This window comes from Zalophus californianus, chromosome 1 (genome assembly GCF_009762305.2).
Source record: "Zalophus californianus isolate mZalCal1 chromosome 1, mZalCal1.pri.v2, whole genome shotgun sequence".
NCBI classification, from domain to species: Eukaryota; Metazoa; Chordata; class Mammalia; order Carnivora; family Otariidae; genus Zalophus; species Zalophus californianus.
In genome coordinates, this window is record NC_045595.1 from 74,166,109 (window position 1) to 74,186,374 (window position 20,266).

At 39.7% G+C, this 20,266-nt stretch overlaps 1 protein-coding gene across 15 annotated transcripts in view; it reads right to left on the reverse strand.

Moving 5' to 3' along the window:
- Positions 1–20,266, reverse strand: part of RBMS3 (RNA binding motif single stranded interacting protein 3) — an 830,766-nt gene that overhangs the window by 733,021 nt on the left and 77,479 nt on the right. For 4 of the 15 annotated variants that reach the window (XM_027584295.2, XM_027584299.2, XM_027584298.2 and 1 more), the window contains exon 1: positions 7,136–7,821. The exons of 7 other annotated variants lie outside the window; for them this stretch is intronic. In XM_027584295.2, the coding sequence (XP_027440096.1) occupies positions 7,136–7,210 (75 nt within the window). In that variant the 5' untranslated portion in view covers positions 7,211–7,821. Of the gene's footprint in view, positions 1–7,135; positions 7,822–20,266 lie in introns of those variants that run through there. 4 more of the 15 variants (XM_027584301.2, XM_027584291.2, XM_027584300.1 and 1 more) reach the window with 2 other exon arrangements.

A 20,266-nucleotide genomic window follows, 5' to 3' on the forward strand; every position in this document is an offset into this window, starting at 1 on the left:
AGGTCTTATACCACCTGCAGAGAGGAAGTTAAATGAGGAAAAGTAAAGCATCACACTGTCACCATCAAGTCTTTAGATAAGTTCTAATTTTACCCAAAGGAGAAAACTTTAACCACAACAACAAAGCTGGCAAGGACCATGATTAAATGATGCCTGTCATTCTGTCCCACCCCTGGGAACTGCTCTCCACCCACTCCCAGGTGATGGATGTGTTTCACTTGGTGCACAGGGTTTAGATGTGGCAAAGGAAGCAGACAGCTAAATTCATCAAATCACCAGAGTCGGCAAAGCAACATTTGATCTTCTCTGGAGAAAGCAATGGGGACCCGAACAAAAACTCATCGATGGCACAAAACCAAGGTCATCTCCCAGTCCCACGAATACATCAAAGCAGGCTCATTTATCTCAAAGTGAGAGTCACAAATGCTAAGCCTTGAAGAGATCTTAGAGAACCTGACCTAGAAACCAATCCATTGACACACAAATCAGAGAATTCCCTCCCTCAGAAAAACACAAAATAAAACAAAACCAGAATCCATGTCTCAGGACTTACTTTCCATAGTCTTTGTTATCTATTAGATGTCAATGTTCTGAATTACAAACTTTATCCAGATATCTGATTCCACATGGTATACACTTCCTGACCAATAAATCTACACGACAAAAAAAAAAAACAACAATTAAATTTGAACAAATTTGCTGCCTATATCAACATGAAAAACAAAACAAAACCAATCCAACTTACCTCTGGCAACCCCTCTTATTTCCCCCCCCTTTTCCAAATTGCTTTTCAGTGTCTGAAATCTGAAAACCAATGGCCACCTCTCTAGGCTTTTTCAAGGCCCTGAAAACAATGACTTCCTAATAAATCTCTTATTAGTATTAGTATCCTATAGATTCATAATCTCAAGAAAACTTGAGATTATAGGTGTCATTTGTTTTCAAAAACTTTATAGTTTAATCATCCCATAAAAAACAGAAATCCCTTTACTATGACATCTTGCTAAGAGATAGACCCACAAGTTGTGTCTCTTTGTACAAGTATGTACGTTTTAACACTGGCCACCAAGGAATAATATGAATACAAAAGCAAGTATCGTATTTTCAAGTATCTTAAGAAATAATCATCCTACCACCTATTTTGCTCTCCCTATGTTACTGATCCTTACTACCTATCACTCTTCTTGAGGGATGAATGGCCTGAAGATTTTCTTACAAAAGTTCCACAGATCAAAGTAGAAAAAAAGGAGAAAAAAGTTATGATTTCAAAGCAGAAAGGAGAAATTCACTTTTGTTATTTGAATGTGTGCCGCATGGGAGTCATGATGATCTTTCCATTTGCATTGGTTTCGGACCCTTCCGCAAATGTGTGTTTTCTAATTAAATGGCACTCTATATTTAAAATAAAAATTGGTCTTAAAGGTCCATCTCCATTTTCAGAAAGCGTATTTTTCAATCACATCCAAGAGAGTTCAGCATTTTTCCCACTACTGCAAAAAATAGCACCGCGTATCCTCAACGCAGGTATCACAGCGCATAAATACCCTGTTGCCCTTGTTCTCCCTCCGGTTTCATCTGCTCCCTTGCTGTGTAACAGCCATAGTATAAAAAAGTCTATTCTCACATGCTTTTGATATTACACGATTTAATCACATACAGCTGTGGCTTATGAGACTGTTACAAAACACAATTTTAATGCAGTACTCGAAGCCAATTTTGGATAAACATCAACCATTTACTCTGAATAAGAAGTCCGACACTAAAAAGATTTTCTTTTAAAGGAAAAGACTGGTTTTCTTAGAAATTGGTCTGGGCATCATTGTGACTGAGTCCTCTCTCTGCCAAAAAGGCTGATAATGTCAAAAAGGATTGTGTAAAATCATATTAGTGCAAAAATGAAGCCTTCCAGAATTCCTGAAGCCAGGAAGACCTGAGATGAACTTACAGCCTCCTTGTCTTCTTTTGCCTCTCCCTCCCTGTAAATCACCCCTGCCTCTACCAGCCCTCTAACAGATTTAATGACTTCATAGAAATAATTTCGAGTTGTAATTCTATTGTTCTTTTCCCAAATTGAGAGAAAGCGAAAGGAAACTGCATTAGAAAGATACTGTTAGAATACATTTACATGAGGTTTCCTTTGAATTGGAATGATTCTGGAGAGAAAAGAAAAAAACATGAACTTTTTACATATCTCCTCCTTCTAAGTGGGCACTAAACTTAGTGCTGCGAAAACAATGACTGTATTATAGAAAAGACAGTCCCAGTGATAATAAATAATGCGGGGAGGAAAGCAAACAAGACAACTAGAAAGGGAGAGTGGTCCCCTTGTTACGATATTTCTCTGATTTAAAGACAATTAAAATTGCATACATTCTAAAATGAGACAAACAAGACTGGTCATGGTTTCATGCTATCATATGACCCCCCCCCCCCCCGGAAGCAAAAGAAATAGTTGGAGTTGTACCTAAAAGTTCTGTTGCTGGAAGATTTTTAGAAAACCAGTTTTGTATGTTTCAGCCTTTCAAAGGAAAAACAGAACTTGGGAGTTTTCAAGGCTGTTTTAAAACTGGCAAGTTACCAACTCTGGCTATCAGTGCAAATCTGAGCAGGAAGTACTAAGGAAATTCTAAACTCATTCCCTCCCTCTGCAAGATTTTCTACATTTTCATGTGCAAGAAGTATGTTAAGGGGTTGTTCTGTTTTGCTTTTGAAGGATCTGTACATTCACATCTTTGGAAATATCCTTTGCCCCATAGGAGCCTCTCTCTTCCTCTGCCTACTCCTTAGTCCTTTGTGTTTCAAGTGTTTGCTCTTTCGATGGCACAATCAACTGGGCTCTAGCTAGACTTTGAGAGATGGGTGGTTTTCCAGGCTGCAGATGGTTGGAAACTCAGCCTGAAATCAGTGTGCAGTTGATGAATAACTCCCTACACCTGACCCCAACTTCCCACCAGGCTCTGAATACAATCTGAGTCCCACCAGCCAGAAAAACCCTGTTGGGTCCCACAGGCTAAACCCCTTTCTGCAAGATCTTCAGGGGAAGTGGATGGCCAAAGAAGGGAAAGCAGGAGGCTGATGGGAAAGCAGCATGAGTAGAAACCGTGCCCTGGATTGGTAAATAGTCTTGACCTGGTCAGGGTAAGGAGACGGAAGGAAGGACAAGCTTGCTGTGTGTGCTTGGATGAATGCTAAACTTTTGGGAAGATGACTAAAGTTTTCCAAATATCACATATGAGAGAAATACCTATTTTTCAGCAGCAAAATGTCAGTTCACTGGGCTGTGACCGTGTTTTACTCTTTCTAGCTTTCCTAGTTTGACTAAGTTGCTTTTTCAAGAACCTCCCCCCTACAAAGTACCTCAAATTCAGATTGAAATCCACCCTGGCTTTCACAATGCAACAGCAACAGGTTGGTTGCTTTGAATGGGCTATCACAAAATTACTGAGAAATATTAGGTTACAACTCAATCAAACATGATTATGGATATCATCATTAAGCTAATGAACTATTTTTTTGGATCCCCGTTTTCTGGTGCCTGGGTGGCTCAGTCGTTAAGCATCTGCCTTCGGCTCAGGTCATGATCCCAGGGTTCTGGGATCGAGTCCCACACCGGGCTCCCAGACGGCGGGAAGCCTGCTTCTCCCTCTCCCACTCCCCCTGCTTGGGTTCCCTCTCTCACTGTGTCTCTCTCTGTCAAATAAATAAATAAGTAAATAAAATCTCAAAAATTTGCTGATTATCCTGGGTGGCCTTCAAATAACAAATTCGTTTTGATGAAGAGTTTTTTAATCCAGCTATGTCTCTTATGTAAATATTATAACACATCACCAAGATTTCTTCTTTTCTGCCTAATCACAAATGTTTCTTTTTGAAAGTGCTTCTTTTAATAGAGGGGAAAAAATGACCAAAGGAAAACTGACATATGACAACTTTTAATGCAGAGTCTTGGAGAGTGAGCATACTAGAACAACACTGCTACAGTATAACTACCAGTTAGCCACTGGGTTTCCATTTTACTTACATGTACACTTGTCTTACTATACTATTTTAAGCATTTGGAAAATGATTCAAAGGGAGAAAAGTATAAATAACTTATTTCTAACTTCTTTTTCTTTTTAAGCAACAAAATTAATGGATTAGTTCTCATGTAATGGGTAGTAAGAGGAGCAGAGAAGGCAGGGAAGTGTCCCAAGTTTTTCTAAAACTTTAGTTGCATTTGAGGAAATGGAAACATTTCCATTTATTTAGAAATCCTACTTTCATTTTGTTTTATCATAAGAAAATAGCAGCTGTATCTAACACATATATTTAAGTAGAACGAGAAGGTTCAGTATTTTGTACTTCCTGAATGAATACAATAATAAATCTTTGAGTTCTTTAAAAACTCCATAAAGATTTTCACCCCAAATTCATGTCAGTAAATGGCTTTTTGTTGATTAGTTAAAAACACCTGAATTTGCAGGACAGCTTAAGTTATGTCCCAAGAATATTTTATTGTCAACCACAGAACTCTATTTTTATCAACCATAAGTATTCTTTATATATCAGGCATCATTTTAAATAGCTATGAGTTTAAAAATGGACTATAACTATAAGCCAAGGCTAGAAGGACAGTAAATTTTATGAATTCCACCAAGGCTTACCAAATAAACATGAGCAGCATGTATTGCCTTCAAAAAATAGTATAGATTATATTTTAAGATATAAGTATAAAAGGAGCAAAAACATGATACTGAAATAACCTAGCTGTTTTCATGCTATCCGGGGTCATGATAGTACTTTCTTACAGAGTATTCATGCTGTCAGAAAGTCCCCACATTTTAGAGTATGATTGACCCTTCTTCTTCCCATTCCCTGTGTGCCCAAGTTTCAAACCAGGGCATGTTTTCACATCTTCAGCTTCCAGGAATGTTATTAATGTCTGTCATTTCGTAACTACTGTAACAGTATTCGACAATGTCACAGCACTGTCCCGAAATTTTACAACATAATAATCTCAATATGAACTACCACAATAGCCAAAGTAGCCGATCTTATATTCCCTACCACCCTGATCTGATTACCTGAATATCAGCTTAGGTCACCTAATGGACCTAGCTTCTTTAAAAATGTTCCAGAAGTTGATGGCTTTGACTAGCTTGAAAGTAACAAGATCCAGATGCCGCCTGTCTACACAACACTAAACAACATAGGACCCCAAAACAGATTTTTTTTTAAATTCCCTCTATATTTTTCAGGCTCTCCTCTTTTCCCTCACCACTCCACTTTCTCTCTTTACCCCAAACTCTCTCTCTCTCTCTCTCATAAACACACACACACACACACACACACACACACACACACACACGCACACGCACACTTCCCATCAGTGTAGCTCATCCAGCATCCTGTCCTTAATATAATGTGCACGACATTATTTCCTGCTAGTAATAAGTTAAAAGAAATCTCGAGCAGGAAAGCAATTAATCCATTATTCCGTTCATTTTAATCTAAAGTTTCCTCTCTGAATATACTTCATAGTAAAAAACAAGGACCAAAAAGAAAGCGTGAATTTTGAAACATTTGGAAAAATTTAGCCAAATGAGTAAAAGGGATGGAATGTCCGATATTTTTCATCGAACCCTTGGGCTTGTTTTTGTTTCTTTGGGGGATGAGAAGTGACTATAAATTTCCTCTTTTTAACTTGTCCTTGCTTTGCCATTTCCTTGACGAAGGCAGGCAGCACTCTCGACCCAATCCCCCAAAGAGTTAAAACTCAAGGCACTGGAACAGGAAGGCTGGTCTACTTAAGCAGCAGCCGCACAAACTAAATGCTCGCAAAGGCAAAAAGCAACGCAGGAGTCGACCTTGGAGGGGCAGGGCGAGTCATAGAGCGATTGAAAAAGAAAGGAAAAACAGCAACAATTTTAAATATAATTCTGAAAGTCTGCTGCTTGGTCTGGTTTACAAATAGGCATTGTTTGATGAGACAGAATAAGTAAGAGCTAACTACAGCATGAATTACCAAACGCTAATCACATCAACGAGTCCCGGTGACAGCACAGATCACTCAGGCACGCCTTGTTCACTCTGGGCATATTTATTTATTAAGAAGACAGTGGAGTCTGGCTAATGTGATACAAAATAATATCATCTGTAAAGAAATACAATCCATGCGAAATCAATCCATCCGATCAAAGTGGTAACCCTACCAACAACCCCACCCCCCCACCCCCCTGAATCAGGTCCAATGTAATGGACAAATTGGAGCAGTGATTTCACACCTGAGAGTCTTTCATGTCTGAACTGCAGGATAAAGTTCATGGTTGGCACTGCCCACTGCTTAGTTGTGTGGGCTTGCCGCTGGCCCTGTAGTGATCATTTGAGCACACACAGAAAGACTCAAGTATTTAACCAATTCACGTCCAATTATCATCAGTTACATTTCATCCTGTTTCAAGACCCAGGCCTCCGGATGGCAGCCAGCACAGAAAAACAGAGCTTCTAAAAGTAAAGAACATCACTGGAAAAGCTCTAAAATGCAGTCTCTAGCGTTTCAATCGTCCTCAATATAAAATCAAATATGTAAGGCAAATAAAAAAAAAAAAAAAAAAACACAAAAACACACCCAAACAAACTCTAAGGGACTTTAGTTAGCTGGACTATACCTTCCCACATCCTTCTTTCATCCTATACTCAGCGATTAAAAGTTTGAGTTGCTCCCACCCTGGTGTGTCCTATCCAGTGGGAAAAAACCTTGTAGAGCCGCAAACAAAGAACAGCTCACCAGAAAAGCCCCTGAAATTGTATTCTTGTGCCTGATCATCACTGTTACGATCTCCTTTCTAACAACCCTGTCCATCTGCAAAGCACTTTACTACGGATATCAGGAACAATTTTATGTTGCCAAATAACAACAAAGGGACCCGAGCGAAACTATCATCTCTCGGAAAAGAGAAAACCACCCTCCCAGGGCTTGCTTTCTTCTTAGAGTCTCCTCTGCCTCATTAACTCCACTGGTATGTTACTAATTTCAAAGAACCAGGAAGAGGTGATGGGGAAGGGGAGGCAAATAGTAATTCACATGCCTGTCTGTTTCCCATTCCCAGTGCAGAAGGATACCACACTGCTTGCCAGACTGTGGGTCGAGCCATACCTTGGTTTGGAGATAGTGAGGATAGTAGTAAGTGTACTGGGGGTACATTTGTGGCTGATCCAGGCGTTTGCCCATGTAGCTGGAATCTTTATCTCCGAGGCAGGGAACTGGATGACAGGGTATAGTGCCCCAGGCCGAGCTTCCTCTTAAACCACTATTCCTGACAGTCCCGATGACTGATGAGGCTTCAGAGATCCCTCGTCTTCCACCACTCACTAGTTCCAACACGGCAAGAATTTAAAAAAGAAACACACCAAAAAAAAAAAAAAAAAAAAAAAGAAAGAAAAAAGAAAAAAGGAGGGGTATCGGTAGGAAAAAAAAAAAAACAAAAAAACACACACACAGCCTCCCAGATCGTGCTTTTCTTCCCCCAGCTGCTAGGGTCCACTTGGGATGAGGCAGTTTGTTCTCTACCGGGCTGTCTGGAGTGATGTCAATTGCCAGCGTTTGTAAAGAGAGAGAGAGAGAGAGAGAGAGAGAGAAAAATCAAAGTCCTTTTAGCACAACTCCGAATCCTTGCAGATCAGCTTCCTGTCTCCTGTTTGTCTCTTTCCCCACCTTAAAGAAAAAGAAGAAAAAAAAAGAAGAAGAAGAAAGAAGGAGAAAGGAAGAAGAAACAGGGGGAAAAAAAAGAAAGAAAGAAAAAGAAGGGGGGAAAGAAAAAGAAAGAAAAAAAAAAAAAAGCCTCGCACAGCTTAGCTGCTGCTGTCTCCCTCCCAGAGTGACATGGTGTTCGGGGCTTGTTCTGTCCTTTCATTCACTTCCCCTCCTTCCAGCCGGTGGGTGGAACCGAGAGAGCCTCTCCAGGGAGCCGCGGACGCAGTCCAGAAGGCTGCAGTATTTCCTCCAAGAAAAAAAAAAAAAAAGCCTGCTTCAACCCCTGCTGCAAGCAAAGTTCCGATTCCCTCTGCTGGCTATCTCGAATAGCAAAGCAATTTTTGCAGCAAAGCTGCTGCCGCTGGAACTGAACCCGGGCAACTCAAATGCGGGCGGTGGATTATTTCTTATCCTTCCTTCCATCTACCCCACCCCAAGAGCTGCCTTCTTTTTTTTTTTTTTTTTTTTTTTTCTCGCCAAGTTGCAAGGTAAGCCACACTGCTAAACAAAACACAGAAGACCACGGGAGGGAAGAGAGGACGAAGAGAGGGGAAGGAAGAGAGAGACAAAAATAAAAGCAGAGGGACAACCCTTGCTGGTTAAAATGGAAAAAGTGTGTCCCGGATGCTTTCAAAACCTGTTCAAATACGAAAGCCAGATGAATCCAAGACCTGGTTCAGAAACTAACCTTATACTTCTCGGAAGACACAGAGGATGCTAAGTATTGGAAGAAATTTGAAAGGCTACTCCAGGACTACTGTGGGCAAGCAAGCCATGCATCATCAGCTCACAATGGCCAACTTCCCATAGCAGAAATGATCATTCTTATCCTTACATCCATTTTGTAAACAGCAAAGGAGGAATCCCATTAGTTTTACGGGTGTCTTTACAAATAAAATCAGGGGTTCTCTAGCTGTCTGCCTCTTTATGATTATTTTGATTCATGGATGCTTTAATCACTTTATTGATATCATCACAAAAAATAATCATAATTACTTGGCAGAGTTTTCCCCCACCAATAGTAAGTAACATCCGGACATGTCTATAAGCTCTTACACTATGGTACACATTGTTTCAGAGAAAATATATTTCCTTTAAGGGTCCCTTTTCAAGGCAGTCCAGGCTAAAATTAGACATGCCAGCCATGTTTTGCTGTGAGTGCTCACTCATGCCCAAAGTGTGGGCAGACCAATACTGAGCACCTCTCCACTTTGTCAAACCAGCTCTGTTCTCCCCAGCCCGGAGTTGCCTTCTCAGATAAGAGGTTCCTGATACAAATCCAGCTTCCTAGTGAAGAAGAACAGAGATTTCCAGCCCAGTGTACAATATGGTGTCCATCCACATTCCAGCCCTGCCACCCCTGAAGTCACTGGCTTCTCCTAGGGGTCTGATTATTGGAAGCTGTGTAAGTGCATGGTTGTTTCTTGGAGAAAGATAACGATGGTGGGTAAACAGTTTTATGCTTGACTTTTGACAAGAACAACAACCAGAAAGAAGGAAGGAGAGAGGGTGGGAAGGTATGAGTTAGAAGCCCTGATATCACTGTCCTTAAGAGAATTAAATCAATTCCACCAACATTGAAATGTGTTCTTCTGGGCCTCACTTGTCCCATGCAGAAAGTGGAAATGCTGTCAATTTATCTGGCTGAAGGTGGTAAACTGAATCAGATACTAAATCAAAACTATATTGTTTTAAAAATCATCCAGTGACATCTCATTGCTCAGACAATAAAGTCCTGACTCCTTAGAATAGTTTTTAAGACACTGGAAAACCCAACTTCATCCTCCAGACTCAGACAGTAAACTCTGCCCCTCACAGTCTATTACCTGAGTCACAGTGAAATGCTTTTGAACCGGAATACGCTCTCTCAGGGCGTTCCGTCATCTGCTCTGCCCCAGAGTGGTCTCGCATCCCCATTCAGCCCATCCTTCAGCTCTCAGTATGGATACCACCCCTCGCTCAGAGGAGCTTTCCCCGAACCCTCACTTCCCTGCTGCACCTTATATTTGCCCTAATAGATTGCTTATCCTGGGCAACTGCCTGTTAATAGCATTTTCGTTTCTTCTATGATGCCCTAAAAGCATCAGGAAAAGCAGGAAAGTAGGAGGTCCCATCATTCCCATTCACCTTCATATTTCCAAAAACTGTCATGGAATCTGGCCCAAAATGGGTGCTCTGCAAATTTTAAAGAACAAGGTATCTTACAAATGATAAGAATTCCAACCCAACTCATATCTTTCTCTCACTATATTTTAGTACATTTCCAGATGCAGGGGCTAGAGTGATAACACAGATCAGAACAATGTCCATCCCTCATAGAATATGTATTCTAGTGAAGGAGATAGGCAAGTAAACAGGCCATATAAATCAGGGTATATGTAGTACTGTTCAGAAATATAAAGCTAAGTAAAGAGAAACAGAGTCACAGGGATTCCACTTTCAATAGGATAGTCAGGAAACGCTCACCAGGAAAGAGCTGGGGGGTTAAAGGAAGACTGGGAACCACACCCTGGGTATTGGGTATTATGAGAGCACTTCTCGTGAGAGCCTTGGCTCCCGCCCAAACTGCCTTCGTTCCAATTCTGCCTCTGCCAGATCACTCTGCCTCCTTTCCCCATCCGTCCAATGTCACTACACACTTCATACCGTTACCATGAGAATTCACCAAGACTAACATGCAAAGCATTTATAACCCCTTGGAACATACCAGATCTGCTCAATAAATGTCAGCTTGTATCTGGGGGGAGATCATCCCAGACAGAGAGAACAGTAAGTAAAGAAGGCCTGGCAGCAAGAACATGTCTTTGACGTGTACAAGAAATGGCACAGGGGCTGAAATGGAGCAAAGAGGAGTAAAGACTATCAAACGAGACTGGAGAGGTACCCTGGGCCAGATCATATAAGCCTTAGCGGGAACTTGATGAGGAAAGCTAAATTAATGACAGTTAATAGTACAGCCAGGACTCTATCCAAGTATTCTGACTGCAGATCTAGTCATCTTCAACTATAGAATGCGGTCTTCCAAAATGACTTACTGAGGTTCCTCCAAAAAGCAAGACTTACAAGATCAGGATCCTTGGTTGCTGCTGGCAGTTTTGCCACTATGAACAAAGGATACCAGTATTCTTTTATTAACAACTGGCCTAGCTACTCCTTGGAAGGAAAGGAACAGTGTCTTATTTACAAATGAAAGACCAAATAAATAACTCCTCAACCCAAGCTATAGCTCACTTATATGTAAAGTCCCAGCATGCGTTGATGCTTTCTGCAATTTCTACACAAATTGCCACTTTCCAAAATGCTATTCTATTTCGTTGGATTATTGCTATCTTCTTGGCATCAACTGTCATTAGCCTAAGCACACTCACTGAACATTTAAAGCTTTTCTTAAATAATGCAAAGACAGTTTACCACTTGTGAGAATTGTAAAACCTGTGTTTTATTTATTTTTTTTTTCCTTCAGAGATACCAGTAGCCATCACAATTGAGGAGGCAAGATACTCATGTCAGAAATGGTTCTTATATCATGTCTGTCTGCTCTGTTGGAGAAGTAGCACTTTCCATTTAAATGATCAAGTTAAGGTAGGCGGTAACTAATTTAAGGCACTCTCTAAATCAGAAGCCAGCTGTGTCCCATTTGCCAACTAACAAATAAATTTTGTACAAATCCAAGAGCAGCAAACTGCATCAAAGAGCATGGACTCTTACAGATTCACGGGATTCACAGCAGAGACGGGAGAGGCACTCATTTAAGACAAGTCCTTGGTTACTAGGGTAGAGACAACATCTCAGACATACCATCCAGAGATAGAGAAAGTAATGGTACTGAAACGAGGGTCAACTGGGTAGAGATGGAGATTCTCTTCTGGTTTGCTCTTGACCTATCCACTCAAAGAATAACTGGGTCCTCTCTTTGGGTGATTTATCTCTTAAATGACAAAGGCATAGTCAATAGCAAAAGAAAAGAACAGTAGAGAGAAAAGCAAAATAATAATAAGAAGAAGAATTGTGCTATCTTTAAAAGCAAGTATACTATTCTATCTTCAAGACATTCATGACCTTGAATAAATTAGAACAAACAAACAAAACCACAATTTGGTATTTGTTGCCCTTTTCATTCAAATTTGTGAAATCCCTTTCCAACACAGCAGTTGCCAAAGGGGTATTAAAGATAAGACGTAGTTAAAAAAAAAAAGACAAGATGGTAGATCACAAACTCTGATAGTAAAGTAGTGTTACAAATGTCTTTTCTCCTACTGGATACTTATCCAGGGCTTAGAAACATACCTGAGACAAACTAGGAGAAAGAGACCACTAATGATGGTCCAAATTTGAACTATAATTAAATGTAAAATTTTAATGTAGATAAAGACAATAAAAAATGGCCTTGGAAGATAATTTCAAGCTTCAGAGCAAAATTATAATGCACTATATCTCAAGATAGTCAATCAAATAGAAGAGCAAGAATAATTTAAAACAATGAACATTATTAATTTCAACAAAGTTTTACTGAGCATTTACTATGTGCCTAAATAAGCAAGAATACCAATATAAAAATTATCACCCTTGTCCTCAAGTAGACTTAGCATCTCAGTATCTATCAAATATCAGTCATTCATAAATGACCTAAATGCCTTTCCTCTTAGCTGAATACCAAATTTTAATAATAGATATTAAATAATTTTCTTTAAGTTGACCCAATTTTTGAAATACCATACTTCATTATAAATCTAAGCCATGATATACATGAGAACCCATATTTATTTTGCTTTTATTATCTTTTTAAAAGATACTTAACTATCCTTTTCCTCTTTACATACATTTTTTCATAGTACTTAATACTGTGGTAGTCACATACATTTCTCCTTTACCACTAGGATTACCAGGACTCACATTTCTCCACTTCACTGGAATTAGACATGACCATGTGACTTGCTATGGCCAATAAAATATAAAGCAGAAGTGACGTACGTACAAACTTTTAACTGCTGCTATTTGATTCACCAGCCCACTCTTCCTTGATGGAAGCATGTGCTTATATGGAGGCGGCATCTTGAAAGGCTTAGAACAAATAGTCACCTGGACCAGCCATTGACTTGTGATGAGTAAGAAATAAACCTTTGTTGTAATTACGCTAATGAGATTTGGTGACTTACCACAGCTTCACTTAGCCTGCCCTGACTAATAAGACATTACTCATGGTTTGATTTTATACTTGTTGATTTCCTTCTTTGAGCATCTTCCCTACTAATACCTAAGCTCAGGAGGGCAAGGAATTTATCTGTCACCTCCACTGTCATCCTCAGCACCCAGAACAGTCCTTGGGATTTAATACACATTTAATAAATGTTTGTTAGATAAAGGAGTAAAATATTCATCTAAAATCATCTTTTTTATCTATCAGTGGTTAAAATGCAATACTTCATGAAGTAGAAGGGAAGTGAGGCATGTACTCAAAATGTACATTATTCTGGGAGAAGAACTGCTATAAAGTGTAACTACTAAATGCTCAGAGGAGGGGAAGGCTTTTCTGTACTGACTCTAAGGAGCGGGTACTAGGTTAAGAAAGATAACTTAAGAGAAAAAGAAGCTCAAGGAGAAAATGATCTAAAGTATAGATGGCCTACTATATACTAGGCACTGTACTAGAAGTTCATAAAGGTTTCCTCAGTTAAAACTTGTAAGTTCCCGGAAAGTAGGTATGATTCTCCATACTTTACAGTTGAGAAAATTAAGAAGGAAAGGGTTTAGCTATCCTATCCAAGTTCATTCAGTTATAACATGGTAGAGGAATATTCCTAACTCATGTCTGCATAAAGCCCAAACCCAGATTTTTTTCTCAGCATCATTTGATGGAGATCTTAAATGTTTTATTCCAAAATTGGATTAAGATAATCTTTGTGTTTACAACAGAAAACTCACAGTGTACATAAAAGTCCTAAATAAGTCAGTGTGTCTTCACAGAAACAGATGGTACTGAACAGGGAGAAAACCGGAAAAAAAGAACATGGCCCTCTATCAAATAGCATGAACTCTATTTGGACCACAGATGTGATGGTTAATTGTATGTGTCAACTTGGCTAGGCTATAGTGCCCAGTCTTTTGGTCAAACACCAGTCTAGATGTTGCTGTGAGGTATTTTTTGATGTGATTAACATTTAAATCAGTAGACTCCGAGTAAAGCACATTATTCTCCATAATGGGGGTGAACCTCATCCAAAAAGGTAAAGGCTTTAAGAACGAAGACTGAGATCCTTTAAGAAGAAAGAAATTCTGTCTCTAGACTGCCTTTGGACTCTAGACTCAACATCAACTCTTCCTGGGTCGCCAGCCTTGACAACCTGACCTGAAGTTTTGGGATCCGCCAGGCCCCACAATCACATAAGCCAATTCCTTAAGACTCTCTCTGCATATAAACACATCTTACAGGTTATGTTTCTCTGGAGAACCCTGACAAATACAACAGGTTAATAAAATGAAAGGAATGGCAGCAAATAAGTTCAGTGATATGGGCACTCTTATAAATTCCTAATAAATGTCTATAATGTTTTTTTAATAGAGCTTAACAAAATGTATAGCCTTAAAAATCTTCATCCTTGTCACCCAGTAATTTCGGTTCTAGGAATCTAAAACAGATCATCATTAGACATTTAGGAATAAGTAACTGGAGAACCCTGAGTGTCCAACTCTAGTTTGGTTAAATAAATCACAGTATAGAGTATGATTCAACCATGAAAATGATACTTAGGGAACATTTTAACATATAGGAAATGCATAAATCAAATAGCTAATGGAAAAATCAGAATACAACCTTGTATACACAGTAGGTTTTCAACTATGAAATAAAAACACATAGACAAGAGAATAGAAGAAGCACATCAAAGTAACAACAGTGGAAACATTTCCTCCGTGGTGGTGCTATTAGTGACTTTACTTTCTTCTTTCCCCCCAAAAATTTTGGTACTTTTCCAATTTGTCTTAAAATGAGTACATATTTCATCATTTAAAATAAACATTATTTTCGAAAGAATTTTTAGGTAAGTATATTCCTAAGTATGTTTTTTTCATTTTTAGCTTACAGAACATTTTTAAACACCCAGATATGACATTATTACATGTGTATTTTAAATAGCCCTTTCCTTCTTACCTGAAACAGATGTCACTTTAAGAAAAGTTCATCTTTCTTTAAAGTCTAGGAGCATAGGATGCCTGGGTGGCTCAGTCGTTAAGCATCTGCCTTCGGCTCAGGTCATGATCCTGGAGTCCCAGGATCAAGTCCCACATTGGGCTCCCTGCTCGGCAGGGAGTCTGCTTCTCCCTCTGACCCTCAACCCACTTGTGCTCTCTCTCTCAAGTAAATAAATAAAATCTTAAAAAAAAAAAATAAAGTCTAGGAGCATAGATTCTATATCCAAAAAATGTCAAAACTCTGATTTAAGGCCTAAAACCAAATATCCTCATTTAATGAAAGAAAAACAGCTACCCATCGCGAAGGACATATCTTCACAAGCATTACAGTAAACCTACATGAGTATCCAAAACACTATTTTTTTTAACATCCACTAATTCTGCTTTTGCATTTCTAAGTTTCTCATGAGTTTATTTGTAAAAGTGTCAGTTTGCTTATAATCTGCTGTAGGAACAGGGATTTTTTTTTGGCGGGGGCGGGGGGGGTGGTCTGTCACTATGCCTCCCTGTATATGTCCCTACAAAGAATTCCACTATTTGCAGCCCATTGAGCCAACTTTGTCCTGACGTAGCTGGCAGACTCTTGTGGCCTTCTTTCAAGCACATCTTCTGCCATGACTTATGCCAACAATGAACCTACTTTTAGGTGGAAAACACCACCTAAATGTAGGGAGAGATGAGTAGCTGCTTTGTCACATGAGAAACATTTTTCTAAAAGGAATATCATTACTTTGTATTGACCATTCAGCCTCCAGCTGCCAGTAGCTAAGCAAGTCAGGTCAATATGGCCAGATTTGATTGGCAGGGCTGATTCTTCTCTCTAGAAACATCTGCAGAAACCCAGGCCAAAAGGCTATTCCTAATTAGAATCACTATGCTGTACACCTGAAACTAATATAATATTGTATATCAACTACACTTCAATTAAAATTTTTTAAAAATAAAAAATAAATTAAAAAAGAAGAATCACTGGATAAAATACAAGATACCCACTTAAACTTGAATTTCAGACAAATGATGAATATATTTTTAATACAATTTATGTCCCAAATATTGCACATGGCATATACCATGAAATCTTTGGGCCATACTTATAAAAAGTACTCGATGCTTGTCTGAGATTTAAATTACCTAGGTGTTATGTATTTTTTATTTCCTAAAGCTAGCAAACTTAATTGATGCACTGAGAAGGGTTAGAGGCCTTTCAGAGGATACAAGAATTGGTAGAAAGTTCAAATTTAATGACAACTGGCAAAGCTTAATATTTCCATTCCTCTTTACACTCAAACCAGGTAAACCAAAAATGTCCTTGTATTGTCTCTTCTTAAGAGAGTTGTACCACAGTGTGTCCCTGAAATGAATCCATACAGTGTTCCAGAATCTCTGATTTTGTTATAATTGTAAACTTGTTTTTTTTTCTTTTTACATGAGGAAACATTTAAACTTTTTTCTTAAGTTGTTACTCAGCACAATAAAGTACCTGTCAAGAATGACAGATGCCCAGATCCCATTCCTGATATCAGAAAGTTCCACCTTAAGAGAACCAGACAAATGAGCAAAATACAAAAGAAAAGGAGACCAAGACAGTTCTCCTGTGTCTGCGACCAACGTGTACAGGGATTGAGAATAAGTGCCCAACAACTTTATAATAATTTGTCAGAAGAATTTTATGTCTCTTGTCTCCAAGAAATAAAAGTTTGGACTTGTATTTTGAAAGTCTTCCCTTCATCTTTCCAGTAGTTGCTACTGTACATTACAGAAATATCAGCTAAGGTCAATTAGAAATAAACAAAAACCTGTCTTTCATGACAGATAGTTTGAAAAGTGCTGATCTAGAAAATATACAATTGTCTTATTTCCTTTCATTTCCATTTGCACATTTCTGGTGGTGGAAAAGTTGTACTGATGTGTTTTCTGATTGTGATACAAGGAATAATGAAACTCACATGAACTACAAAGGAAAAATGTAATTCCCTCACATTTACTTGTCTTGTCTTCCTAATTCACTCTCTTTTCTTCATCTATTCCTTACCCTCTAACCTGTGCCCCCTTCTTGACCCAAAGGACAATACTGAAGAGTACCAAACCCAAAGCCAGGAGATGTAAAACTTGCTGGTTGGAGACTGATGCTGGCCAGATGGATTCCCTAGCCGGAGCCTCACATGTAACATGCAGGTTGTAATGAGGTCATCTGAGGTCCCTTCCTGATTTCGATATTCCATGAGGCCGGGATGCACTGGTTGAACTAAGATGAGACTGTGTCTTTTTGGACACAGGGATACAATGGCTGGCCCCTGGGGTGGATGGCGAGGCTCAGGCCAAGAGTACAAGCTTGACACACTTGAGCCAGGGGCTTTGTGTGACTCCCAGCGATTCCCAGCAGCTGCAGGCTGGGAGGCCCCGATTCCAAAAATAGCCCCACAAATTATGATTTGCCTTCTAGAGATGACATCTCTGTGAACAGCACTAAATCACGGCCATACGTTTAGCTTGACATTTTTGCCCGTGCCTCGAAAACAGTTCCATCCCTGGAAGTCTAGATGCACCATCCATCCCACCGAGAGGCTTTCAGTATTCTGAATGCTTATGCTCATTATGCAGTCAGGAAACATAATTATTCGTTTTTCTTTAAGGAAGTTTATGACCGAAGGTAATGGGGGGAACATAAATGTACTGACTGTTTACTGAGACTCATAAATGCTAAGAACACAGACAAATAATTGTCTCTTGGAGATTTGTTCCTGTAGTGTAGAATCTTCATTTTTAGCAATTTAACTAGTGAAAGTTTACCCACCTTGAGGAGAATTATTTAGCGGGAAATAAAACTTAGCATCTATCTCATTCCCTGCTCCAACAACTTTCACCCTTTCAGAAAACCGGCTTTCACATAAAATGTGCAGAAGGTAGCCTGTTATATAGGGCTAGTAAAACTAAGAGGTAATTAGTACAAGCTACACCTCTAAATAATGTCAAGTTTTAACATTTGCAGAGCTCTGGATCAACATTAACTAATAACTTCTCTGTTTTCCTCTGTGAGAGATAAACTTTGTTACTCACAAATTATCAAGAAAGAAAAAAAAAGAAGTAAAGAAATCGGTTCTGTCAATTAGTAAAAAAAAAAAAAAAATGGTAAAGCTCAGGTCAGAATCTAGCAAGTACAAGCAAACGCTTACACCTATTCAGAGTTAAGAAAAATGGTCACTTATGACTAGGACGGGCCATTGGTCACACTGAGCTCATCTCAGGAGACCTTCCAGGAAGGTCTGGCATGGCAGGGCGGGAGACACCAGTGTAAAGTCCCTGGACTTTTGGACTCCTGATCTCCTACCTTAACTGCCACAATGACAGATACATGTGTGTATGCCGGGGGGAGGGGGCGGGGGGGGGGCAGAGAGGCTGCAAGTAACTCAGGGTGTACATGGCCTGCCTGTAGCTTCCTCCCTCCCCCCACAATGGACAGCTGCGCTCAATTTGTCAGTTAACTCCGTCTTCCCCCCTCCAGCAGTGGCCCTACTGTCAGGTTCCCCAAGGCAAGGTTCAGGTTCTTGGCAAGCGAAGAGAGTTAAAAGTGAACCACTCCCACAAAGGAAAAAAAAAATAATAATAATGCTGAATAAGACCCCTTACCAGCTCATCTCTTTTCCTTCCTCTCCACATCCAGTGGGAAAGAGAACTGAGAGCTTGTCAGGATTGGCTGCATGGAATCAAATAGTCCCTTGCATGGACTCCCATCCAACCATGATCTGGGGTCAGACGCCCATTCTTCATCTCTCTCTGACAAGTGGGTGGGGAGCTTGTGCCAATACTTCCGTTCACACCGGTTTGAAGATTAGGACAGAGTCTTCTCTTCCCTCTTGGGAGAATGGTACACACGTTACCAGGGAGAGGGAAACAGGCAGGGACCACCGTGTTAATGTGGACCTGGGGATCCCATGGTTCAGACAATGGTAAAGGCCGCTGTCCAGATCCAGCTTATTTATTTTTGCTGAAAACTTTAAAAATTAGTTTCCTGGTAAAGAAACATCGTTGTGTCAGGGTCCCTAGAAAAATCATACAGCGCTTTTCCATAAGGTCTTAATGGGAGGATCTATCCATTCTGACCAGGGATAAATGTATTCGATTCAATATGTTTGGTTTGGGAAATCTCTTTTTGTCAAATCCAGGATAACCAATTGTCCATTATACCATGTCCTCGCTAAGAGAAGCTGACGTAGACATACTTAACCCCCCCATCCATAAACATTTCTTTCCTCCCAGAGCAGAAAAGGCTGATCCTCTCAAGGCCTAATGTTATTTATTTTCCAGTGAACAGATATGATTTTTACACCGGGTCCAGTTTTCCTTTCACATTTTTTAAGTGCCTGCCTTTTGAACGACTCCTAGAACTAAGATCCTGACCACTTGCCCTTGTTAAATATTTGGTGATCCTTTTCCCCAACAGATGGGAAGGGCCTCCTGATATGCCCCTGGCCTAATTTCAATTTGGGTAATTGCATTCTGTCGACTTGAAATTTCCCCACCAGTTTAATCTGCCTGGGATATGATGCCTCATTCTCCGTCCTGAACTGCCTGGCGTGCCGTTGGAGGCTGGGGAACAGCTGGTGCATTCCACCCCAGAAGTGGATGCGCTTTAGTGGCAGGTGCAAAGGTTTTCTTTGGCCGAATACAAATTCTAACCTAGGAATAAGCCTCATGGATGCTTTTTTTATATTTTTTTTTCAATGAACATAGCTTCCACAAAACCAAAAATATAAAAGCATCCAAAGCATAAATATGAATGGAGAAGAAAATACACTTTCACTAAAACCAATCTATTGTGTGATCATTTTGTACTCCATGAATCTTATAATGCTTCTAGATTTGAATGTTGACAATAAGGATAAATAATTCACATAAAGCAGACAACCATGCCTCTTCTGAAAGATTTTGCACACACATACACGTACACACGGGGGCACACGGATATGTGCACACATCTGTACATGTATGTATATGAGTGTGTGTGTGTGTGCGCACATGTGCGTGCGTCCCAACCCTTACCGCCCCCTGGAGAGGCCTTTTTAGTTGGGAATAAAAACAGCTTTCCCCACACAACTACCATGTTAGGCATTCTATGCATATCTCATTTGAGTAGGTGAGACATTTGATTTTAAAGAGCTTATCTCCTGTAACAAACTGGAGTCTTAAAAGGTATGCTATCCATTTCTGTTTCCCTAGCACCTAGAACATAATAGGTACTTAACAGATAAATTAAAATATAGACCTACGTAGGGCAAAACTAATGAGTCTTAAGCCCTAAGCCCCCAAATGCTCTTTAAGGACTGCAAGTCAAGGTGTATTTTTTTA